The 27,281-nt window shown below is 47.3% G+C and overlaps 1 protein-coding gene across 1 annotated transcript in view; it reads right to left on the minus strand.

Moving 5' to 3' along the window:
- Positions 1-27,281, minus strand: part of ftcd (formimidoyltransferase cyclodeaminase) — a 154,043-nt gene that overhangs the window by 53,485 nt on the left and 73,277 nt on the right. The window contains exons 5-6 of the mRNA XM_070873887.1: positions 22,928-23,065; positions 22,511-22,642 (exon numbers count right to left, since the gene is read on the minus strand). Of these exons, the coding sequence (XP_070729988.1) occupies positions 22,511-22,642; positions 22,928-23,065 (270 nt within the window). The remainder of the gene's footprint in view (positions 1-22,510; positions 22,643-22,927; positions 23,066-27,281) is intronic.

Consider the following 27,281-nt stretch of genomic DNA (forward strand, 5'->3'; position numbering starts at 1 on the left):
GTTTGACCCCATTGCGGATCATGAATTCCTTGAATTCGGCACTGGTAAAGCACGGCCCATTGTCACTTACAAGGACAACAGGCAGGCCGTGCATGGCAAAAATGGCCTGTAGGCTTTCAATGATGGCAGCGGACGTGCTTGCTGACAATATCACACATTCAATCTACTTGGAGTATGCTTCTACAATCACCAAAAACATTTTTCCCAAGAATGGGCCTGCATAATCGACATGAACCCTAGACCACGGTTTGGAGGGCCAAGACCATAAACTTCGTGGCGCCTCCCTGGGTGCATTGCTTAACTGGAAACATATATTACATTTGTGCACGCAGAACTCGAAGTCTGCATCGATACCGGGCCACCACACGTGGGATCTGGCTATTGCTTTCATCATTACAATGCCTGGGTGGGTACTATGGAGTTCACTGATGAAAGTGTCCCTGCCCATTTTTGGCACAACTACCCGATTACCCCATAGGTGACCGTAGTCCTTTATTACAGATCTCAGAGTGTCTCTTCAGCCTGTGAGGCCTCCTTATATCTTATATACAGGTGCTCCCAAGGGATTGTGGGATCCCTTGGGACTCCAGGGAATAAACCCTCTGGTGGTTGGACATGGTAATAATAGGTTTACATACATAACAACACTCCGCCCCCCCCTCCCCTCCCAAGTCAATAGTGTAACTATTTACAAAGTGAGTCGATCTGGGGCCTTCCTTTCCCTGGTTGATCGTCTCGGTGCAAATGCTGGTGTTGGAGCATTGTGAGTCGTTTGTTGGGCCTTCGCTGGACTGCTGGGGGTGATGGGTTCTGCTTCGTGGTCAACCGCTGGGTTGGTTGCCACTTGTGTGTGTGTTGGAGGGTCAAAAAAGGTAGTCTATTGTGGGTTGTTCTGGATATTTCGTAAATCTGAGTTTGGTTTGGTCCAAGTGTTTTCTGCAGGTGAGTCCATTTGCAAGTTTGACCACAAACACCCAACTCGCCTCTTTGCCCAAAACAGTGGCAGCAATCCACTTGGGATCTTGTCCATAGTTCAACACAAATACAGGATCACTACCTGATTATCCCATAGGAGACAGTCTGCCTGTTTGGACATTGCAACTTTGCGCCGCTGGTACGGATTTATTTCCTCCTGCATCTCTAACGGGACATTAGACCCGCTCCCGTGGAGCACACAGTTTTTTACTAAGTACAGTAAGGGATCCTGGCTTGTCCAGGTTCTAATCTGTCGGGCGGTAACAGGTGATTGCTCACTCTCGAATTCTTCCATTACCATAACTAGATCTGCAGGTTGTGCCATCTCCACCCCGGTGGTGGGCAATGGTAGCCTACTGAGAGCATCGGCACAGTTTTCTGTGCCTGGCCTGTGGCGGATGGCATAGTTGTATGTGGACAATGTGAGCGGCCATCTTTGGATGCAGGCCGATGCATTCGTATTTATCCCCTTATTTTCAGAAAAGAGGGATATAAGCGGCTTATGGTCGGTTTCCAATTCAAATTTGAGCCCGAATAAATATTGATGCATTTTCTTTACCCCATAAACACATGCTAACGCTTCTTTTTCAATCATACTGTAGGCCCTCTCGGTCTTAGACAGATTTATGGATGCATAAACAACCGGTTGCAATTTCCCAGATTCATTAGCTTGTTGCAATACATACCCAACCCCGTATGATGACGCATCACATGCTAGTACCAAATGTTTACATGGATCGTACAACACAAGCAATTTGTTTGAACATAACAGCTTCCTAGCTTTCTCAAAGGCATTTTCTTGGCTTTTACTCCATACCCATTCATCTCCTTTACGCAGTTAAGAGTGCAGGGGTTCTATCAATGTGCTAAGATCTGGTAAGAAGTTACCAAAGCTGTTCAGGAGTCCTAGAAACGACCGCAGCTCCGTCACGTTCTGTGGTCTTGGTGCATTTTTGATTGCCTCCGTCTTCGAATCGGTGGGTCTGATGCCGCCCGCCGCGATTCTTCTCCCCAGGAACTCCACTTCAGGTGCCAGGAAAACGCACTTCGAGCATTTTAGCCTGAGCCCCACATGATTAAGCCGACTAAGAACCTCCTCCAGGTTCTGCAGGTGCTCGATGGTGTCCCGACCTGTAACCAAGATATCGTCCTGGAAGACCACGGTTCGCGGGACCGACTTTAGCAAGTTTTCAATGTTCCTCTGGAATACCGCCGCGGCCGATCGAATCCCAAACAGGCATCTGTTATAAACGAAAAGACCTTTGTGTGTGTGGATGCAGGTGAGGCCTTTCGAAGATTCCTCCAGCTCCTGCGTCATGTAGGCCGAGGTCAAGTCCAGCTTCGTGAACGTTTTCCCTCCCGCCAGCGTTGCAAATAGGTCATCTGCCTTTGGTAGCGGGTATTGATCATGCAGTGAGAAACGATTGATAGTTACTTTGTAATCACCACAGATTCTGACGGTGCCGTCTCCCTTGAGGACTGGAACATTTGGACTGGCCCACTCATTGAATTCGATCAGCGAAATGATGCCCGCTCATTGCAGCCTGTTCAGCTCGATCTCCATCCTCTCTCTCATCATGTAAGATAACGCTCTCGCCTTGTGATGGATGGGTCGCGCCCCCGGAATCAAATGGATCTGCACTTTTGCTCCTTGGAACTTCTCGATGCCTCGTTCGAACAGCGTGGGGAACTTACTTAAGACCTGGGCACATGAGGTGTCATCGACGGACGAGAGTGCTTGGACGTCATCCCAGTTCCAGCATATCTTTCCCAACCAGCTCCTGCCAAACAACGTGGGGCCATCACCCGGTACCACCCAGAGTGGTAAATCGTGCACCGCTCCATCGTAGGAGACCTTTACGGTAGCACTGCCAGTTACGGGAATCAGTTCCTTTGTGTAGGTTCTAAGTTTGGTATGAATGGGAGTCAGGACTGTCCTTGAAGCTTGTTGCACCACAACTTATTGAAAGTCTTTTTGCTCATTATGGCTTGCGCCCGTGTTCAGCTCCATCGACACTGGGGGTCCGTTTAATTCAACCTTCAGCATTATCAGGGGACACTTTGTGGTAAATGTGTGCACCCCATATACCTCTGCCTCCTTGATCTGAGGCTCTGGTTCGTCAAGATCCACGGTGGATCTGTCCTCCTCTGCAACATGGTGGTTTGCAGGATTAGCAGGGTTTGCAGCTCGCCTGCACATACATTGGAGATGTCCCATTGTTCCACAGCCCTTGCAAACGTATGCTTTGAAGCGGCATGAATGGAATCGATGATCACCCCCGCAGCGCCAACAAGGTGTTAATGGCCTTGTATTCACCTTGATGGCGGACTCTGAGTGCAGCTACAGGCGTGTAAGTCCTGCCATGTGCATTTCGATTCGAAAACAACGTTACTTTGTTCAGAGTACTTGCAGCAGCACTAGTGTGCTGGGAAATTTGTTTCGTATTGTCACTGGTGGAGATAAACGCCTGGGCTATCGCTATGGCTTTACTCAAGGTTGGAGTCTCCACAGTCGAAAGTTTGTGAAGTATTACTTCATGGCCAAGTACAAAGAAGCCCCTGAGCATGTGCTCCAAGTGTCTTTCAAATTCGCATCGTCCTGCAAGGTGTCTTAGCTCGGCGACATAGCTCGCCACTTCCTGGCCTTCGGACGTCTTGTACGTGTAGAACCGGTACCTCACCATCAGAACGCTTTCCTTCGGGATTAGATGCTCTCGGACCAGTGTGCACAACTCATCGTACGACTTGTTCGTGGGTTTTGCTGGAGCGAGCAGGTTTTTCTTGTGGCCCTACGTTGGTGCCCCGCAAACGGTGAGGAGGATCGCCCTTCATTTGGCAGCATTCCCTTCTCCTTCCAGCTCGTTGGCCACGAAGTACTGGTCAAGTCGTTCCACGATGCTTTCCTAATCATCTCCCTCCGATAATTTCTCCAGGATGCCCACAGTTTTCTGCATTGTTGCATTGGGCTTCGTCATCTGTATCTCGTCGCCAGTTGTTAAGTCTTGGATAAAGAGTCAGACTAGATACTGCAAGCTCAGAGTAAGTGTAAACGTAATCGTTTATTACAGATCTCAGAGTGCCTCTCCAGCCTGTGAGGCCTCCTTGTATACAGATGCTCCCAAGGGATTGTGGGATCCCTTGGGACTCCAGAGGATACGCCCTCTGGTGATTGGACATGGTAATTACAGGTTTACATACATAACACCTTTACTAGGAGATTGTTTATTAATCCTGTCTCATTCCACAGGACCAGATCTAAGATAGCCTGCCACCTGATTGGTTCCTTTACATACTGCTCAAAGAACCCACCCCTTCTGCACTCTATGAACTCTTACTCAAGGCTACCCTGACCAATTTGATTTGTCCAATCAATATGGAGGTTAAAATCACCCATGATTATTGCTGTTGCCTTTTTACAAGCCCCCACTATTTCTTGGATTATACTCCGACCAACAGAGTTGCTACTGTTAGGGGGCCTATAGACTACGCCCATCAGTGACTTTTTCCCCTTATTATTCCTTATCTCCACTCAAACTATTTCAACATCCTGATCACTTACGCCACTTGGCCGTCCGCTGACGTCAGCGGGCGGTTCCTTGCGGTCCTCCCCTCCCACCCACTCCAGCCCAAATCAAAACTGGCACTGGGCGCAACTCAAGGAGGATTGTCGGCACTGGTCGGTGGCAGTGGGCGGTAAGGCCATCAATTTCGGCCCCAAAGATTTCAATGTTTGACATTAACAGAAACTTTACATGAACATTGCATAAAACACCCAAGTGCCTACCGTTGTGTGTTATTAGTTGGTATGATTGCACTAGGAGGAGGGCGAGTGTGAGGGCTGGCTAGTGAGATGCGGAAGTGATAATGTAGAGAGGGAGAGGTGGGTGGAGGTGCGAGGTAAGTGTGTGAATAAGTATGTGCAGGGGTAGGGTCGGGAAGGCAGAGTGATGGGGATGTGATGAGTGGCACAGCAGGATGAGGTTGAGTGTGACTTTGCAGTAACGTTTCGTGATCTACTGAGATCATTGAAAGGTTGGTGCCACTGCAGCCAGGTCCTCCTGCTTGTGCCCTCCTGTGTAATGTTCAATGTGCAACCAGGCTGTGTTAGTGTCCTCTTTTATTCAAGATCTCTTTTATCTGTATTCATGTCATAAACAAACAATCAACAAACATCGGGCGGCAGCGAATATTGTTGGAGCACGTACGGCAACTGTTGTGGTCGTTCCTTTCTTCCCCGCTCCCCTCCACAGCGAGTGGGAGACCGAGGTTGTCATATATGGAACCTTCATTTAAATGTAACCTTCATGTAACAACACTGCATACTGTATACACCTAAGAAATTCACACCTTGACCCTCCTCACCTGGTCATCCAGGTACGTAAAGGGAGATCCCATGCAGGGTCATCACTTCTTGGTGCTGTGAATAAAGGTTCAGGCCACAGAGTGACCTTATCTGCAGAATGTGTCTCGTGTGAATTTATAGTAGTGTGTAAGGACATTACATTTGGCTACGAGAAACAGGAATCAACGACTCACGAGAATGGCCACCGGTAGCACAGAGGAACGGTACTGTGTTGGTGAGGACTGGGACGATTTCATTGAGAGGCTCCAGCAGAGCTTTGTCACGAAGGACTGGCTGGGAGATGCAGCGGCTGACAAGCGAAGGGCGCATCTACTGACCAGCTGTGGACCTAAGACGTACGCGTTGATGAAAGACCTGCTCGCACCCGAGAAACCGGCGGACAAAACCTTTGAAGAGCTCAACAAACTGATCGGTGAGCACCTCAAACCGGTGAGCAGTATACACATGGCCCGACACCGATTCTATACACACCGATGTCGGGAAGGACAGAGCATACCGGACTTCGTTGCGGACCTTCGGTGCTTGGCCAGCCTCTGTAAGTTCACAGACGCCTGCAGGGGGGAGATGTTAAGGGATTTCTTTATTGAGGGCATTGGTCATGCCGGGATTTTCAGAAAGCTAATTGAGACCAAGGATTTGACCTTGGAAGCAGCGGCATTGATGGCTCAGACCTTCATGGCGGGGGAGGAGGAAACCAAGATAATATACGCGCGCAACTCTGCTTCCAACGTGGCGATGGATCAGGGAGTTAACATTGTAAACGCGACTCAGAACTCCGCAGGCAGGCAAGGGCAATTCGACACCACCCAGGCAGCAACAGACTCCAGAGTGGGTCCTCAACAGAGACAATGGCAGGTTGAACGGACATTTACGCCATCACGGTGAACAATGCGTCCCGGAATGGGGCCATTGACACCCACTAACAGAGTGCTCAAGAGTAATCAAAGAGAAAATCAGAGAGGAATGCCTGGTAACAGCCCTTTTGTTCACAACAATCTCAGCTCATGCTGGAGGTGCGGGGGCAAACATGCTGCAAAAACCTGTAGGTTTCAACAACTTATCTGTAGAAATTGTAACTTCAGTGGACATTTAGCCAGAATGTGCAGGAAGCCCGCAGCGAGGCTAATTTACAAGGCAGGGACCAGAAGAGGGGTCTGCAGGGCAGGTTGATGCTTGGGACAAATCAATGAATGCCAAAGTTCAGCGGGTTCATGTGGCAAACATCCACAGTTCATATACCCAAAACGCCACCTATGATGATGAAAGTCCTATTAAACGGCATCCTGGTACGCATGGAGCTGGACACAGGGGCCAGCCAGTCAACAATTCGAGAAACTATGGCCACTCAGAGCTAGCAGACCCAAACTGGAACGCATTGACACGCAATTACGGACGCACACCAAAGAGATCATCCCAGTGCTAGCAGTGCAATGTTGGTGGTCACACATAATGGATCAGAGAACCGGCTGTCACTCTAGATTGTCCCGGGAAATGGTCCCGCGCTTTTAGGGAGGAGCTGGCTAGCTGAGATGAACTGGAAATGGGGGGATGTGCATGCTATTTCATCTGTGGAGCGAAGTTCATGCTCACAGGTCCTACAGAAATTTGAGTCACTATTTCAACCTGGTGTTGGAACTTTCAAAGGTACCAAAGTAGTGATACGTATCACCCCGGACGCCAGACCAATGCACCACAAAGCCAGAGCTGTGCCATATGTGATGCGGGAGAAAATTGAGAGTGAGTTGGACAGGTTGCTAAGAGAGGGCATAATTTCGCCCGTTGAATTCAGCGACTGGGCAAGCCCCATCGTCCCTGTCCTAAAAACGGATGGCTCGGTCAGGATCTGTGGCGACTACAAGGCCACCATCAACCGAGTGTCATTACAAGACCAATACCCGCTTCCGAGAGCGGAGGATCTTTTTGCCACGCTGGCAGGCGGCAAGCTGTTCACCAAATTGGACCTCACTTCAATCTACATGACCCAGAAACTGGCCGAAGAATCCAAGCTACTGACCAACATCACCAGGTGTCCGTTTGGCAATCGATCAGCGGCCGCTATCTTTCAAAGGAACATGGAAAGCCTGCTCAAATCCATCCCTGGAACAATCGTATTTCAGGACGACATCCTTATCATGGGTCGAGACACCGAGGAACACCTCCACAACCTGGAGGTGGTGCTATGCCGACTGGACCGGGTAGGCCTGCGACTAAAGAAGTCTAAGTGTGTGCTTTTGGCCCCAGAGGTCGAGTTTTTGGGCAGGAGGGTTTCCACAGACGGGATCTGGCCTACCAAATCCAAAACGGAGGCGATTCATTGTGCGCCCAGGCCCGGCAACACATCGGAGTTGTGTTCATTTCTGGGACTCTTGAACTATTTCGGGAACTTTCTGCCGAACTTAAGCACGTTGTTGGAGCCGCTACACGTGCTCCTGCGTAAGAGTTGCGATTGGTTTTGGAACGGGCTTTCAATCGGGAGCGGAACCTGCTTTGTTCTAATAAGCTGTTGACCCTGTAGAACCCCTGTAAGAAATTGGTTTTGACATATGATGCATCATCCTATGGGGTTGGGTGCGTGTTACAGCAGAGTAATGATGAGGGCCAGCTCCAACCTATGGCTTATGCCTCCAGGTCGCTCTCCTAAGCAGAACGGGGATATGGGATGGTTGAAAAGGAAGCACTCGCATGTGTCTATGGGGTGAAAAAGATGCACCTTTTTGGCAGAAGGTTCGAGTTAGAAACGGACCACAAGCCGTTAACATCCCTGTTGTCAGACAGCAAGGCTGTCAATGCCAATGCGTCAGCTTGCATACAGCGATGGGCTCTCACATTGGCTGCGTATGACTACACCATACGGCACCGGCCAGGCACCGAAAATTGTGCTGACGCGCTCAGCAGGCTTCCACTGGCCACCACTGAGGGGGCAGCGGAGCAAAGCGCCGAGATGGTCATGGCCGTTGATACCTTTGACAGTGCAGGCTCCCCCATCACAGCCCGCCAGATCAAAATCTGGACCAATAGCGGGGAAGAAAGGAGTGACCCCAACAGTTGCCGTACATGCTCCAACAATATTCGCTTCCGTCCGATGTTTGTTGCTTGTTTGTTTATGACATGAATACAGATAAAAGAGATCTTATCACCGATAATCTTCAATTGTTGGGATGGAGTTTACCCATTGATTTACTGACCCACAAACACTGTAAGCCTCCTGCAAAGCTGCTAGAAAATGCAGTCCTAAAATACAACCTAGGTCACGATCTGTAAAATACTGCTCCTGACCCCCACCCTAGCTGATATTGATAATAGTTCTCTTACTATAGGCACTGTCCCTTTCTCCTTAAAAGCCCCTCTTCAAAAAATCTACATTTACCCATCTCACTATCTATCCCCCATTTCTAATCTTCTTTCCTCATGAAGGTCCTTGAACACATCATTGCCACAATCACCGGAATATTTACCTGAGCATTGGGATGGATGCGTGCGGGACGCGTAGCGGGTTGCCATCCCGAACTGTTTAACAGTGCGCTTAACTCAATTACATCAATTGAAACTGTCATGCGGGTTTCATGGCCCAATTAAATTAGAGCAGGTCTTCTGATGTCACCGATGACTTGTTCTCAGCGCGGATATTTAAAGCAACCTTGCAGACATCTCAGTTGAAGGTTGTTGTCGGAGAGAAAAAGGTGTTTGGGAGAGGTGCCAATTGCTTGATATCGCAGAGGTTTGTGTGGATCATGGAGTTGCACAGGCAGAAGGCTTTGCCAAGATTCCCTGATGCCTCCCTGGAAGCGCTAGTCTAGAGAGTCCGAGCGCGCAGGGAGGTCCTCTTCTCTGCGGATGGCCGCAAAAGATCACAGAGACACCAAGAAGGCATGGTTGGAGATTGCGGAGGAGGAATGTCGTAAGGTGGACCTGGATCTAGTGTCCCCATGCCCCCCCACTCATTGTCCAGCCGTCGGAGGAAGACAACTCCTCAGAGGAAGATCCAGTCTCTGAGAGTGCACCGCCAACATACCTATGTGCACCCAGCACCAGTGCAGATACGTGCACGTCGGTGGGTCCAGCAAGACATACAGTAGTGTTGTCACCTGTGGTCTCACACATCACAAGTGAGCAAGAGCAGATGGTGGAGACAGGGACAGCAGTGAGACTCCTCGCAGGAGGGCGCCGGATGCTCCAAGCTCTGCTAAGCTGCATGCAGAAGCTGAGCCTCAGGGGCTGTTAAGAAAGAGGGTGATCTCGGAGGAATAGCAACAAATGCACAAGGCTCTGGCAGCTTTTGCAGCCGTGATGTGTGCGACTGTACAGAGAGTAGAGGAGTCCATCTCCAACATGAGTACTAACATCTCACAGGCGATAGTGGCAATGTGCTGTCCATGGAAAGGATGGTTACCTGCATGGAGCAGCAAATGCACCAGTCCAACAAGAACTTGCTTACTGTGAACAACAGATTGCAGATACTCATTGACCTCATCTCGAGGAGGGATACCAACATAGACTTGGGCATTCATCACCCCACTGTGCAGCATGGTACTCTCCAGCTCCTTGCTAGCAGGAATGTGGAGGTGGCGCATGAGTGGGATGATGGTGCCAAGGTACTTGGAAGTGGCGGCTCTTCTCAAAGTGCTCCCACTTTTCCCCCATTGCCTTCCCATCAGTCAGAGCCCCATATGCTGCCTCAATTCCTGATGGCCGTGTCTGCCCCTGTATAGTTGCAGCAGGAACAGTCTTCGGTGGGGCCCTCACTGTTATGTCTCGAATAAAGCAATGTGACTGAGTACTGTAGACGTGAGTAAATGTGACCTTAGTCTCTTTATTCTAACTCCAGAGTGCTGGCACAGCATGGGAGGCCTGCTTATATACAGTGCTCCCAAGGGATGCTGGGATCCATTGGGACTCCAACAGGTACGCCCTCTGGTGGCGGTAGAATTCTGGTTACATAGTGTTGCATACATAACATCACTCCCCACCAAAGTCAATAGTACACTTATTTACAGGGTGAGACGATCTGGGGCTTTTCGCTCCCTAGTCGATCGTCTCGGTACAAATGCAGGTGCAGGTGAGTTGGTTGGGCCTTCAATGGGCTGCTGTGCAGCCGGTCTTGCTGGGCTGCTGGGGATGATGAGTTCAGCTTCGTGGTCAACCGCGATGTCGGTTGCCACTTGTGTGTGTGTCGGAGGGTCAAAGTTGGTGGTGTCCTCTTCAGGTTGCTCATGGCTGTCTGTGAATCGCAGTTTGGCTTGGTCCAAATGCTTTCCGCAAGTTAGTCTATTTGCGACTTTGACCTGAAACACTCTACTCCCTTCTTTGGCTATGATGGTGCCAGCAAGCCATTTGGGACCATGTCCATAGTTGAGTACAAATACAGGGTCATTGACTTCGATATCGCGTGACAAATTTATGCAATCATGGTACATGCTTTGTTGATGCCGCCTGCCCTCGACATGATCCTGGTAATCAGGGTGGACTAGAGAGAGCCTTGTTTTGAGCGCCCTTTTCATGAGCAGCTCGGCAGGGGGAACCCCGGTGAACGAGTGGGGTCTAGTGCGGTAGCTGAGCAGGACTCGGGACAGGCAGGTCTGCAGGGAGCCTTCTGGCACGCGTTTCAAGCTTTGCTTGATCGTTTGGACTGCCTTTCTGCCTGGCCGTTGGATGCGGGCTTGAATGGGGCAGATGTGACGTGCTTGACCCCATTGCGGGTCATGAATTCCTTGAATTCAGCGCTGGTGAAACACAGCCCGTTGTTGCTGACAAGGACATCAGGCAGGCCGTGTATGGCAAACATGGCTCGTAGGTTTTCGATGGTGGCAGTGGACGTGCTTACAGACATTATTACACACTCAATCCATTTTGAATAAGCATCTGCAACAACCAAAAACATTTTGCCTAGGAACGGGCCAGCGAAGTCAACGTGGATCCTAGACCACGGTTTGGAGGGCCATGACCACAAACTTAGCGATGCCTCCCTGGGTTCATTGCTCAGTTGAGAGCAAGTGTTGCATTGGCGCATGCAAGACTCCAGATCTGAATTGATCATGCTTTCATCAATACTATGCCTGGGTGGGTGCTGTGTAGGTTGCGTATGAACATTTCCCTGCCTTTCTTGGGCAAACCACGCGATTACCCCACAAGAGACATTCCGCCTGTATGGACATTTCGTCTTTACGCTATTGGAACAGCTTGATCTCTTCATGCATCTCTGCTGGGACGCTGGACCAGCTCCTATGGAGGACACAGTTTTTTTACAAGGGACAGTAAAGGATCCTGGCTCATCCAGGTCCTGATCTGGCAGGCTATAACGGGTGACTTTTTCGTTTCCAAATACATCCATCACCAAGAGCAAGTCTGCAGGCTGTGTCATTTCCACCTCGGTGGTGGGCAATGGTAGCCGACTGAGAGCATCAGCGCAGTTCTCTGTGCCTGGCCTGTGGCGGATTACATAGTTATATGCAGACAGCGTGAGCGCCCATCTTTGGATCCGAGCAGATGCATTGGTATTGATGACTTTGCCCTCTGAGAATAGCGATATGAGTGGCTTATGGTCAGTTTCTAGCTCGAACTTAAGCCCAAACAGATACTGATGCATTTTTTTTACCCTTTATACGCATGTCAGAGCTTCTTTTTCAATCATGCTGTAGGCCCTTTCAGCATTGGACAAACTCCTGGATGCATAGGCGACCGGTTGCAATGTTCCCGATTCGTTAGTTTGTTGTAACACACACCCAACCCCGTACGAAGACGCATCGCAAGCCAGCACTAAACGTTTACATGGGTCATACAGGACAAGCAGTTTGTTGGAACATAACAGATTTCGGGCTTTCTCAAAAGCAGTCTCTTGTGATTTTCCCCATACCCAATCATCTCTCTTGTGTAGTAACACATGTAGAGGTTCTAGCAAGGTGCTTAACCCGCGTAGGAAATTACCAAAATAATTGAGGAGTCTCAGGAATGACCGCAGCTCCGTCATGTTCTGTGGTCTCGGCGCGTTCTTGATGGCCTCCGTCTTGGCGTCGGTGGGTCTGATGCCGTCTGCAGCGCTTCCTCTCCCTAAGAACTCGACCTCTGGCGCCAGGAAAACACACTTAGAGAGTTTCAATCTGAGTCCCACATGATCTAGCCGACTTAGAACCTCTTCCAGGTTCTTCAAGTGTTCGATGGTGTCCCGACCTGTGATTAATATGTCGTCCTAGAAAACCATGGTGCACGGAACTGACTTTAGCAGACTCTCCATGTTCCTTTGAAAAATGGCCGCGGCCGATCGAATCCCAATCTATTGTAGATGAACAGACCTTTGTGCATGTTGATGCAGGTGAGGCCTTTCGAAGATTCCACCAGCTCCTGTGTCATGTAGGCCGAGGTCAGGTCCAACTTGGTCAACGACTTTCCTCCTGCCAGGGTCGCAAATAGGTCGTCTGCCTTGGGTAGTGGGTACTGGTTCTGCAGCGAAAAACGTTTAATCGTTACTTTATAGTTCCCACAAATTCTGACCGTGCCATCGCTCTTGAGAACCGGAACAATCGGACTGGTCCACTCGTTGAACTCCACCAGCATGATGATGCCTCTCGTTGCAGCCTGTCTCGCTCGATCTCCACTTTCTCTCGCATCATGTATGGCACCGCCTTTGCCTTGTGGTGGATGGGTCGTGTACCGGGAACCAAGTGGATCTGCACCTTCGCCCCTGAGAAACTTCTGATGCCTGGCTCAAACAACAACAGAAACGTACTCAGAACCTGGGCACATGAGACGTCGTCGACGGACAAAAGCGCTCGGATGACGTCCCAGTTCCAGCGGATTTTTCCCAGCCAGCTTCTGCCGGACAGTGTGGGGCCATCTTCTGGTACAATCCATAGTGGTAGTTCATGCACTGCTCCATCATAGGAGACTTTTACAGCTGCATTGCCAATTACAGGGATCAGCTCTTTAGTGTAAGTTCTCAGCTTGGTATGAATAGGGATCAGCTTGGGCCTGTGTGCCTTGTTGCACAACAGCCTGTTGAAGGCCTTTTTGCTCATGGTGGACTGATTCACACCCGTGTCCAATTCCATGGATACTGGAATTCCGTTCAGTTCAACTTTTAACATGATCGGTGGATATTTCGTGGTGAAGGTATGTACCCCGTACACTTCTGCCTTCTCGGTTTGAGTCTCTCGTTCAGTTTGATCCGCCATGGATCGGTCTTCCTCTGCAACGTGATGGTTTGCAGGGTTTGCAGCTCGTCTGCACATTCGCTGGAGGTGTCCCATTGTTCCACAGCCTTTGCACACATAGTGTTTGAAGCGGCATTGATGGGCTTGATGATCACCTCCGCAGCGCCAACAAGGTGTTAATTGCCTCGCATTAACGTTTGATGGCAGACTCTGGGTCATCTGAGGTCGTGCAGCTGCAGGCGTGTACGTTCTGCCATATGCCTGAAAATGACGTTACTTTGTGTACAACATTTGCCGAAACATCTTTATGCTGAGAAATTTGTTTGGTGTTATTGCTGGTGGACATAAATGCCTGGGCTATCGTTATGGCTTTGCTCAGGTTCGGTGTTTCAACAGTCAATAGTTTGCGAAGGATAACCCCATGGCCAATGCCAAGCACAAAAAAGTCTCTTGGCATTTGCTCCAGGAATCCATCGAATTCGCAATGTCCTGCAAGGCACCTTAGTTCGGCGACGTAGCTCGCCACTTCCTGGCCTTCTGACCGTTGACACGTGTAAAATCGATACCTTGCCATCAGAACACTCTCCTTCGGATTTAGGTGCTCCCGGACCAGCGTACACCGTTCTTCATACGATTTGGTTGTTGGTTTCACCGGAGCAAGAAGATTCTTCATGAGGCCATAGGTTGTTGCCCCGCAGACGGTGAGGAGGATCGCCCTTCGGTTGGCAACGTTTACATTCCCTTCCAGCTCATTGGCCACGAAGTATTGGTCGAGTCACTCCACGAAGGCCTCTCAATCGTCCCCTTCTGAGAATTTCTCCAGGATGCCAACAGTTCTCTGCATTTTCACATGATAGTTCGTTATCTCGTCAGTTGTTATGTCTTAAATAAAGCAATGCAACTGAGTACTGTAGACGTGAGTAAGTTTGACCTTAGTCTCTTTATTCTAACTCCAGAGTGTTGGTACAGCATGGGAGGCCTGCTTATATACAGGGCTCCCAAGGAATGAAGTAAATTCACATGGGTATGCACATGGGTGTATGACAAAATGTTAATATTAAGTTTTAGTTATAAATATGATGCAAATAAATGTATTTCTTGGCACCACTCCCTGCTCTTGTCCATTATTGCCTGCTACCTGGAATATGGCTTTGTCACTTGGAGTGAATGGTGAGACATTACTTAACCTCGAGGAATGGGGGTTTTGGTGACAGGAATGGCTTGGTTATTGTAGGGCTGCTTTTTGGTGTTGTTGGGTTGGGGAGGGGGGTGCGGGTTGGGCAAGTTGGTACAGTATCTGGGAGCCAGATGTGTACACTGGTGCAAGTTCAGTAAATTGAGCCATTACGAGGCCATTCTGGGCCTCCCTGGCAGCAATGTACGCCATTACTGGTGCCATCTCCACCTCGGGTCCCTCCTTTTTCTCCTTGTGTTCCACCTGTTCCTCCTCCTGCTTTTCTTCCTCAAAAGAGGCTGTGCGCTCTGCACCTTGCTCCTCCTGCAGCTCCAATCCTCGCTGCTGTGCTATGTTGTGCATGGTGCAGCATACAACGATGATTCTGCAGACCCTGGCTACTGCGCATTGAAGGGCTCCACCAGATCTGTCAAGGCATCTGAAGTGCATCTTGCTTTATGACACATATGGTGGACATGTAGCTGTCATTATATTTAGCTTTGATCTCATTGCTTGGCCTTCTCAATGTTGTCATCAGCCAAGTCTTTAGTGGATTGCCCTTGTCTCCAAGCAGCCAGCCGGTAAGTCTGTTTGGAGGTGTGAAGAGCTGATGGAGGGTGGACTGGCACAGTATGAAAGAGTTATGACAGCTGCCAGGGAATTTGGCACACACATGCATGATGGTCTTTTTCTGGTTGCAGACGAGCTGCACATTGAGGGAGTGGAAGCCCTTGCAGTTCACAAACACTCCTGGGCGATGTGGGGGTGCCTTGATGGTCACATGTGTGCAGCCAATGACATCCTGCACCCATGGAAAGTCAGCCAGAGCCGCAAAGCCAAGCGTCGCTCAGTAACACTGGCCTCATCAATGGCAAAGTTTATATCATTGGCTGACTTGTGAAACGTGGCATCAGTCACCTGGGTGATGCATCTGTGGGTGGCCGACTGCGAGATCACACAAATGTCTGCTGCAGATCCCTGGAAGGAGCCTGAGGCAAAGAAGTTGAAGGTGGTGGTGACTTTAAAAGCTGTGAGGCGTGTCCACCAGGACCTCTGCACAGCAGGCCTTATTCCAGCAAGCTCCAAACGTCTGTGACAAAATGGCGCAAAATGAGCCTCCTGAAGCCCTGCTGATCAGTCATGTCCAGGAAGCTCATCCTTTGCCTCTATACCCTGTGCTGGGGGTATCGCCTCTGGCATGGTGCACCTCTGTGCTGATCCCATCTCTCCTGAGGAGAAGACTGCTGGTGCTGTTGTTGCTGCTGCTGGTGTGGCTGGTGTTGTTGGTGCTGGGGCTCATCTTGGTCTGATTCTGAGGTCCAAGATGAGACAACATAAGCGGCACCCATGTTGATCTAATAGATGTCAGGTAAAGTGATCAGAGGCATACTCCTCCAATGTGGTGAGAGTGGCTTCCGAGGTTGCAGATATCACCTGCAAACTCCTGAAAGCTAAATCTCTGGACAAAATGGTGTCAGCAAGAGCCTTTCCCTTGGGCAAAGAAGCAGGTGTAAGGTTTAAGAATTTATGTACTTTTTCCAGCTGTCAATTAATGAACATGCACAATGACCACTGAGCTTCCACCTCCCCTTCACAGGCGAGGTTCCCGAGGTGCGTGAATCCTGTGCGCAACAAGTTAAAGCCCAATCCTGAGTTTATGAAGGCAGTTAAGAGGCTGTAAATGAGCAGTTAAGTACCTCAATGAGGTCGGTCGCCTCTCTCAATCGGGTCCATGGCAAGCCTTGAAATGTGCCCGGGTCTAGTAAGAAGGAGGAACTGAGGGAAATCCTTATTAGTCGGGAAATTGTGTTGGGGAAATTGATGGGATTGAAGGCCGATAAATCCCCAGGGCCTGATGGTCTGCATCCCAGAGTACTTAGGAGGTGGCCTTGGAAATAGTGGATGCATTGACAGTCATTTTCCAACATTCCATAGACTCTGGATCAGTTCCTATGGAGTGGAGGGTTATGCCAATGTAACCCCACTTTTAAAAAAGGAGGGAGAGAGAAAACAGGAATTTTAGACCGGTCAGCCTGACATCAGTAGTGGGTAAAATGATGGAATCAATTATTAAGGATGTTATAGCAGCGAATTTGGAAAGAGGTGACATGATAGGTCCAAGTCAGCGTGGATTTGTGAAAGGGAAATCATGCTTGACAAATCTTCTGGAATTTTTTGAGGATGTTTCCAGCAGAGTGGATAAGGGAGAACCAGTTGATGTGGTGTATTTGGACTTTCAGAATGGCTTTCGACAAGGTCCCACACAAGAGATTAATGTGCAAAATTAAAGAACTTGGGATTGGGGGTAGTGTGCTGACGTTGATTGAGAACTGGTTGGCAGACAGGAAGCAAAGATTAGTAGTAAATGGAAGGCAGTGACTCGTGGGGTACCGCAAGGTTCTGTGCTGGGGCCCCAGCTGTTTACATTGTACATTAATGATTTAGACAAGAGGATTAAATGTAGTATCTCCAAATTTGCGGATGACACTAAGTTGGGTGGCAGTGTGAGCTGCGAGAAGGATGCTATGAGGCTGCAAAGTGACTTGGATAGGTTAGGTGAGTGGGCAAATGCATGGCAGATGAAGTATAATGTGGATAAATGTGAGGTTATCCACTTTGGTAGGAAAAACAGAGAGACAGACTATTATCTGAATGGTGACAGATTAGGAAAAGGGGAGGTGCAATGAGACCTGGGTGTCATAGTACATCAGTCATTGAAGGTTGGCATGCAGGTACAGCAGACGGTTAAGAAAGCAAATGGCATGTTGGCCTTCATAGCGAGGGGATTTGAGTACAGGGGCAGGGAGGTGTTACTACAGTTGTACAGAGCCTTGGTGAGGCCACACCTGGAGTATTGTGTACAGTTTTGGTCTCCTAACTTGAGGAAGGACATTCTTGCTATTGAGGGAGTGCAGCGAAGGTTCACCAGACTGATTCCCAGGATGGCGGGACTGACATATCAAGAAAGACTGGATCAACTGAGATTGTATTCACTGGAGTTCAGAAGAATGAGAGGGGATCTCATAGAAACGTTTAAAATTCTGACGGGTTTAGACAGGTTAGATGCAGGAAGAATGTTCCCAATGTTGGGGAGGTCCAGAACCAGGGGTCACAGTCTGAGGATAAGGGGTAAGCCATTTAGGACTGAGATGAGGAGAAACTTCTTCACCCAGAGAGTGGTGAACCTGTGGAATTCTCTAACACAGAAAGTTGTTGAGGCCAATTCACTAAATATATTCAAAAAGGAGTTAGATGTAGTCCTTACTACTAGGGGAATCAAGGGGTATGGTGAGAAAGCAGGAATGGGGTACTGAAGTTGCATGTTCAGCCATGAACTCATTGAATGGTGGTGCAGGCTAGAAGGGCTGAATGGCCTACTCCTGCACCTATTTTCTATGTTTCTATGTTTGTATGAATTAAATGCAGAAGTCAGTGGGATGATGAAGGGTTCCCGACTCAATTTCTGTGCCTTTAACCATTAACCTGTTCCCAAACCTGCACGTTCTGCAATGGGAAAATTCCAGCCCATATATCAGCTGTGGCTCAGTTGGTAACATACTCGCCTGTGAGTCGGAAGGTTTTTGGTTCAAGCCTCACTCCAGAGACCTGAACGCATATGTAGGTTGATACTCCAGTGCAGTACTGAGGGAGTGCTGCATTGTCGGAGGTGCCTTCATTCAATGAGGTGTTAAACCAAAGCCTCATCTGCTCTCTCAAGTGAACATAAAAGATCCCATGGTACTATTTGAAGAGGAGTTCTGTCTGGTGTCCTTGACAATATTTATCCTTCAATCAACATCACTAATACAGATTATCTCGTCATTATCACCTTGTTGTTTGTGGGAGCTTGCTGTGCACAAATTGGCTGCCGTGTTTCCTACATTTCAACAATGAGTACAGTTCAAAAAGTACTTAACCAGCTGTAAGGTGCTTTGGGATGTCCTGAGATTGTGAATGGTAATATAGAAATGCAAGTCTGTCTTTCATTATATCTCATACATGCCTTTCTTCGATCTTTCTGTAGGGGAACTGAAAACACTTTAGTGAAACGAGACCAGATACGAATCGTTCAGCTGCTTTATTTTGTGGACAGCAGTGAACAACTGTAATCAAATCTTACCTTAATTCAACTCTTCCTGTACCTCCTGGAGAACAAGAAAAATATGCCACAGTATCCCTGTTAGCTGGGCTGAATTAACTTTTGCTACTCAGTCCTCTGATTCTAACCAGCTGAAGGCTTGAGAAGGGCAACCTTATTGAATTCTTTGAAGAAGTAACAGAAAAAAGTCGTAAGGGTAATGCGGTAGATTTTCAAATGGCCTAGCTAGTTAAGGGTACTGCTTGGTAGACTCATTGCAAAGGTTATAGCAAGTGGAGTCAGAATGGATAGCAAATTGGCCACAAAACAGAAAACAGAGAGTAGGGGTTAAGGATAAATACTTCAACTGGTGAAAGGTGGGAAGTGGTGTTCCATGGGGATCAGTGCTGGGACCACTGTTGTTCACCATTTACATGAACGATCTGGACTTGGGAATCAGAATACAAGTTGAAAATCTGCAAACGACACCAAATTGGGGAGTGCAGTTAATACAGAGGAAGAAAGTGACAAAATGCAAGAAGGCTTGAATAAACTTGCAGAATATAAGTATTATTGGCAAATTAATTTCAATACAGGTAAGTGTGAGGTGGTGTATTTTGGTAGGAAGAATAAGGAGTCCGCATACTGCTTGGATAATAAGATTCTAAATGGGGTACACATTCACAAATCACTAAAAGTAGTGACGCAGGTTAATACACCAAGCAGTGGGGTTCATTTTTAGAGGGATAGAATTGAAAAACAGTAAAGTTATGTTAAAATTTTATAGAACATTGGTTAGATCTCACTTGGAGTATTGTGAACAGTTCTGGTCTCTATATTATAAAAAGGATATTGAGGCACTGAAGAAAGTGCAAAAAAGATTCACAAAGACTGAGAGGATATACTTAGCAGAAAAGGCTGAACAGGCTGGGGCTTTTTACTCTTGAAAAGAGAAGGCTGAGGGGTGACCTATTGGAGGTTTTTAAGATAATGGCATAGTTTGATAGGGTAGACATAGAGAAAATGATTCCACTTATGGGAGAGTCCAAAACTAGAGGTCATAAACATAAAATAGTTACTAATAAATCCAATCGGGAATTCAAGAGAAATTCTTTACCCAGAAAAATTTAGAATGCGAAACTCGCTACCACATGGAGTGGTTGAGCGAATAGTGGTTAAGGGAAAGCTAGCTAAACATATGAGGGAGAAAGGAATAGAAGGATAGGGTGAGATGAAGAGTGATGGGAGGAGGCTGGTGTGGAACATAAATGCTGGCATAGACCAGTTGGGCCGAATGGCCTATTTCTGGACCGTTGACTCGATCTATTTCGATGTAAGTTTCCCCTCGTTAGGCAGACTCCTTTCCCAGACCCAGCTAGGTGATTGACTTCCCATGAGTCTCTCTCACTCCACCTTTCCCCCTACATTCATTGGAATGGCAAGGACAATGCCTCTGACTCCTTCTTTAATAAGGGATTCATCAGTAGGCCTGTCAACCAAACCAGCCATCCACTCTCCCCACAGTATATTCTCAGCAGACTCTTCATACTGAGCTCACATGAAGAGAATCATCCTCACCATAATGCAAATGTAACGCCCCTATTTAAAAAAGGAGGCAGACAAAAAGCAGGAAACTATAGACCAGTTAGCCTAACATCTGTGGTTGGGAAGATGTTGGAATCAATTATTAAAGAAGCAGTAGCAGGACATTTGGAAAAGCAAAATTCGGTCAGGCAGAGTCAGCATGGATTTATGAAGGGGAAGTCATGTTTGACAAATTTGCTGGAATTCTTTGAGGATGTAACGAACAGGGTGGATAAAGGGGAACCAGTGGATGTGGTGTATTTGAACTTCCAGAAAGCATTTGACAAGGTGCCTCATAAAAGATTACTGCACAAGATAAAAGTTCATGGGGTTGGGGGTAATATATTAGCATGGATAGAGGATTGGCTAACTAACAGAAAACAGAGAGTTGGGATAAATGGTTCATTCTCGGGTGGGCAATCAGTAACTAGTGGGGTGCCGCAGGGATCATTGCTGGGACCCCAACTATTTACAATCTATATTAATGACTTGGAAGAAGGGACTGAGTGTAACGTAGCCAAGCTTGCTGATGATACAAAGATGGGAGGAAAAGCAATGTGTGAGGAGGACACAAAAAAATCTGCAAAAGGGCATAGACAGGCTAAGTGAGTGGGCAAAATTTTGGCAGATGGAGTATAATGTTGGAAAGTGAGAGGTCATGCACTTTGGCAGAAAAAAATCAAAGAGCAAGCTATTATTTAAATGGAGAAAGATTGCAAAGTGCCGCAGTACAGGACCTGGGGGTACTTGTGCATGAAACACAAAAGATTAGTATGCAGGTACAGCATGTGATCAGGAAGGCCAATGGTATCTTGGCCTTTATTGCAAAGGGGATGGAGTATAAAAGCAGGGAAGACTTGCTACAGCTATACAAGGTATTGATGAGGCCACACCTGGAATACTGCGTGCAGTTTTGGTTTCCATATTTACGAAAGGGTATACTTGCTTTGGAGGCAGTTCAGAGAAGGTTCACCAGGTTGATTCCGGGGATGAGGGGGTTGATTTATGAGGAAAGGTTGAGTAGGTTGGGCCTCTACTCATTGGAGTTCAGAAGAATGAGAGGTGATCTCATCGAAACGTATAAGATTATGAGGGGCTCGACAAGATGGATGCAGAGAGAATGTTTCCACTGATGGGGGAGACTAGAACTAGAGGGCATGATCTTTGAATAAGGGGCTGCCCATTTAAAACAGGAATTTCTTCTCTCAGAAGGTTGTAAATCTGTGGAATTTCCTACCTCGGAGAGCTGTGGAAGTTGGGACACTGAATAAATTTAAGACAGAAATAGACAGTTTCTTGAGCGATAAGGGGATAAGGGATTATCGGGAGCGGGCGGGGAAATGGAGCTGAGTCCATGATCAGATCAGCCATGATCTTATTGAATAGTGGAGCAGGCTCGAGGGGCCGTATGGCCTACTCCTGTTCCCATTTCTTATGTTTGTATGTTTTATAATAGTTTTGTTAGGTCACCTGAGATGAGATAATGAATTGCTTAATGTCCCCGGTCAGTACCTCAAACTCCCTCTGTCTTAGAAGCTTTTTGAACCTATGAAAATTAAATTTGTTTCAATACACCAAACATTGACATAACTCATTCCCAAATCCTTTTGTTGAGAAAAATACTATAAAAATTCCAACACTTGGAAGCAGTCTCAATTCAGGTTCTTATGGGCCCATAACACAAACTGTCCTGAATTTAGTACCAAATGGCAATCTCAGGATGGCTGTAAAATGTCATTATGTTGCATTAGTGGTGTTATTCTGAGGTTGGAGATCAGGCACATTGTTGGTGCAGAGTAAAGGGAGCTTTACTCTGGACCTGTGTACTCTTCATGACCTGGGAGTGATTGAGATCGAGATTGAGCCCCGAAAAACCATATGGTTGCTTCAACTCTGCGTCATTCTCATACCATTGAAAGCTAGGGAGCTTTCTACGCCTGGCGCCATGTGCCAAAGGAGTGGTGACCTGGTATAACAGCTTTTGCTCTATTTACTGCACTAATGTACCTCTAGGATTGATGCACATGGAGTGGGAATGGCAGGAAGATCAGCCCCCAGGCGTCTGAAATAGAAGTATTAGATTCTCCAGCACAAAAGTTCCTCATATTAACGCACACTAAACTCAAAAATAAAATCAATCCTGCCCCTAGGAAGGGGAATCAATCATCCCCAATTGCAGTTAGCATACCTACCAATCGGATTTTGTGCTCTTCCTCAAGAATAAACAAGTTTTCCTGCTTCATGTAAAATTCTGCAGCATCCATCATGGCTTTTAATGGGATGAGGCCTACAATCTGAGAACCCACTACAGGCAGGTCCAGATCCTGTGAGGAGAACAGCACATTACCATGGCAACAATGGAGCTCCAACTACGTTCATGAATTAAGAGTATTCAAATTGGCAAATAACCTTAATAAATCTCATAACTTTGAGTTAAAAATGTTACTTGAAGATGAAGGGCATTTCCTGTTCTAAAGGAACTTACCGCATATAGCCTAAGACTTCATAAATGGCAATGACATGCCATCAGATATGCTAGCTACAATGTCTAGCAACAGAAGCTGTATAACTATACAAATTCTCAATGTGTGCTGCTTCTTCCACATTACCTCAGCATCCTTACGAACTTCTTCGAACACTGTGTGCAACGCAGTCACCTCAAAGTCAAGCAGATTAATGGACACCTGAGCAATATTGGCCTCTTCTAAGTACCAGCCAATAGCCTGCACTTTGTTCAGACGTCCTGGCTACACAAAACAAAGAAAGAGTCACTGAGACAGTGTCAAAATGGTTCCAGAACATTACTTTACAAATTGCTTTTAGGTAGCCCTTCACCTAAATGAGCTTTGAGCTCAGAATGTGTCATGGCCACAGCCTCAACCTTACCAACACCAGTGGCCCCTCTACTCCCAGGGTCTCAATCACTAACAAGACAATCGGCAACCACTTCCTTATTTCTCTCACCACTGCATTCCCTACCCCCTTTCAACTCCACCTCCTTCTGTATCGCCCCTGGAAATAACTCCTTCCTCAGGACACTTTCAAACTCCCAATAGTCTTGACTTTGACCATCATTCACCAATGAATCTCTGTAGCCATCAGTTGGCGCAATCACTTCCAATTTTTGGTGCCCTTGTCCCAACCAAAACTTGTATTCTCTCCCATCGAAGTATACAGTGATGTCCCCCAGGGATCAGTTGCAGGACCACTGCTCTTTTTGATATATATTAATGACATAAGGCTCAATTTTCCCCAGTGATTTGCACCATTTTTTGGCGCGCTGCTTTTTTTGGCCTACAAGTTTCCCTAATCAATGTGCGCCAGCGTAACTCAGTTAGTTGCGATTTTTTTAGGTTAGTTTTTTTTGTGTGTCATAGGGGGTGTAACTTGACACCCGCGGCAATTCTGGCCATTTAAGCAAGTTTGGCCAGCTCCGATTTATTCCAATTCTTCTTAGGACAGCATATGTAGCCTCAGTGGAAAAACCTTCTGGTGAGTTAAGTAAATCAGTGCAGGTAAGTAAATCAGTGCAGCAGAAGCAGTTCCAGGGTCCGGGCAGCAGCAGCAGAGAGGTGAGAGAGAGTGGGTGAGAGGGGGGGAAGTCTTTTGGGCATAGTTAGGAGCGGGGACCAAGAGGGAAGAGGCCGTTAGGCTAGGGATAGGTGCAGGGACCGAGACCGGGAGGCCATTTGGCCTGGGATAGGTGTGGGGAACGAGATCCGGGAGGCCATTCGGCCTGGGATAGGAGCGGGGACCAGCACTGGCATCGGGAGGGGGGAGGAGGGGGAGATAGACTTTTGTCATTACACTTTAATAATTTAATGGAGGTAAGTTGCTGCAATGTGTAATGTGCTTGTGCAGGTTGCTGTGAGCTGGCTGTATGTTTCACTTTCCAGCCTCAGCCCACATTGTGTCCCTAGTTACCGTGGCAACCCGATCGTTTTGGCACAGATCAAGGCTCCACTCCCCAAAACTAAATGACAGGTTAGGCAGTGCCAAATTGAAGAATTCAAACGGGGAAACTTGGATGATTTTCTTTTGGCATACTTGGGCACCCAAAAAACAGGCGTAACTCTTCAAATATGCCAAAAAACAGCTTTGGGGAAAATTGAGCCCTTGGACTTGGGCATAATTTCAAAGTTTGCAGATGACGGGGAGATATTTCATAAATCGCAACAAAAATATATCCCAATGAGAAGAAAAGACTGTCAGAGAAGGGATAACAATCCATGGATAACTAAGGAAATCTCAGCAGAGTAGGACAAAGGGTTTGATTAGGGCAGGGAAAATGGAGTATGAGAAGAAGCTTGCAGGGAACATTAAGACGGATTGCAAAAGTTTCTATAGATATGTAAAGAGAAAAAGGTTAGTAAAGACAAATGTAGGTCCCCTGCAGTCAGAATCAGGGGAAGTCATAACGGGGAACAAAGAAATGGCGGACCAATTGAACAAGTACTTTGGTTCGGTATTCACGAAGGAGGACACGAACAACCTTCCGGTTATAAAAGGGGTCGGGGGGTCTAGTAAGGAGGAGGAACTGAGGGAAATCCTTATTAGCCGGGAAATTGTGTTGGGGAAATTGATGGGATTGAAGGCCGATAAATCCCCAGGGCCTGATGGACTGCATCCCAGAGTACTTAAGGAGGTGGCCTTGGAAATAGTGGATGCGTTGACAGTCATTTTCCAACATTCCATTGACTCTGGATCAGTTCCTATGGAGTGGAGGGTAGCCAATGTAACCCCACTTTTTAAAAAAGGAGGGAGAGAGAAAACAGGGAATTATAGACCGGTCAGCCTGACATCGGTAGTGGGTAAAATGATGGAATCAATTATTAAGGATGTCATAGCAGTGCATTTGGAAAGAGGTGACATGATAGGTCCAAGTCAGCATGGATTTGTGAAAGGGAAATCATGCTTGACAAATCTTCTGGAATTTTTTGAGGATGTTTCCAGTAGAGTGGATAAGGGAGAACCAGTTGATGTGGTATATTTGGACTTTCAGAAGGCGTTCGACAAGGTCCCACACAAGAGATTGATGTGCAAAGTTAGAGCACATGGGATTGGGGGTAGTGTACTGACATGGATTGAGAACTGGTTGTCAGACAGGAAGCAAAGAATAGGAGTAAATGGGTACTTTTCAGAATGGCAGGCAGTGACTAGTGGGGTACCGCAAGGTTCTGTGCTGGGGCCCCAGCTGTTTACACTGTACATTAATGATTTAGATGAGGGGATTAAATGTAGTATCTCCAAATTTGCGGATGACACTAAGTTGGGTGGCAGTGTGAGCTGCGAGGAGGATGCTGTGAGGCTGCAGAGCGACTTGGATAGGTTAGGTGAGTGGGCAAATGCATGGCAGATGAAGTATAATGTGGATAAATGTGAGGTTATCCACTTTGGTGGTAAAAACAGAGAGACAGACTATTATCTGAATGGTGACAGATTAGGAAAAGGGGAGGTGCAAAGAGACCTGGGTGTCATGGTACATCAGTCATTGAAGGTTGGCATGCAGGTGCAGCAGGCGGTTAAGAAAGCAAATGGCATGTTGGCCTTCATAGCAAGGGGATTTGAGTACAGGGGCAGGGAGGTGTTGCTACAGTTGTACAGGGCATTGGTGAGGCCACACCTGGAATATTGTGTACAGTTTTGGTCTCCTAACCTGAGGAAGGACATTCTTGCTATTGAGGGAGTGCAGCGAAGGTTCACCAGACTGATTCCCGGGGTGGCGGGACTGACCTATCAAGAAAGACTGGATCAACTGGGCTTGTATTCACTGGAGTTCAGAAGAATGAGAGGGGACCTCATAGAAACATATAAAATTCTGACGGGGTTAGACAGGTTAGATGCAGGAAGAATGTTCCCAATGTTGGGGAAGTCCAGAACCAGGGGTCACAGTCTAAGGATAAGGGGTAAGCCATTTAGGACCGAGATGCAGAGGAACTTCTTCACCCAGAGAGTGGTGAACCTGTGGAATTCTCTACCACAGAAAGTTGTTGAGGCCAATTCACTAAATATATTCAAAAAGGAGTTAGATGAGGTCCTTACTGCTAGGGGGATCAAGGGGTATGGCGAGAAAGCAGGAATGGGGTACTGAAGTTGAATGTTCAGCCATGAACTCATTGAATGGCGGTGCAGGCTAGAAGGGCCGAATGGCCTACTCCTGCACCTATTTTCTATGTTTCTATGTTTCTAAGGGTTGATATAAAATTGAAAACAAGGGCATACAATGTGGCCAAGACTATGTAGTACATAGTGAGGAGGATAGTAACATACTTCAGGATGACATAGACTGGTGGAATAAGCAGATACATGGCAGATGAAATTTAACACACAGAAGTGTGAAGTGATACATTTTGGGAGGAAGAATAAGGAGAGGCAATATAAACTAAATGGTACAATTTTAAAGGGGGTGCATGAACAGAGAGACCTGGGGGTACATGTGCACAAATCGTTGAAGGTGGCAGAGCAGTTTGCGAAAGCGGTTAAAAAAGCACACGGAATTCTGAGCTTCATAAATAGAGGCATAGAGTACAAAAACAAGGAAGTTAAAATAACCTTTATAAAAGACTGGTTTGGCCTCAACTTGAGCAATGTGTCCAATTCTGGGCACCACACTTTAGGAAGAATGTCAAGGCCTTGGAGAGGGTGCAGAGGAGATTTACTAGAAAGGTTATATTGAGAGACTAGAGCAAAAAAGGTGAAGGGGAGATTTAATAATCAAAATCATGAGGTGAGAAACTGTTCCCAGTGGCAGAAGGGCCAGTAAACAAAGGACAGAGATTTAAGAAAATTGGAGGGAAAAAAAGGTGGCATGAGGAAAAGAAAATTACGCAGCGTGGTATTATGATCCAGAACGCACTGCCTGAAAGGGTGGTGGAAGCAGATTCAATAATAACTTTCAAAAGAGAATGGGATAAATACTTGAAGAGGAAACATTTGCAGGGTTATGGTCAATGAGCAGGGGAG

This window comes from Pristiophorus japonicus, chromosome 3 (genome assembly GCF_044704955.1).
Source record: "Pristiophorus japonicus isolate sPriJap1 chromosome 3, sPriJap1.hap1, whole genome shotgun sequence".
NCBI lineage: Eukaryota > Metazoa > Chordata > Chondrichthyes > Pristiophoridae > Pristiophorus > Pristiophorus japonicus.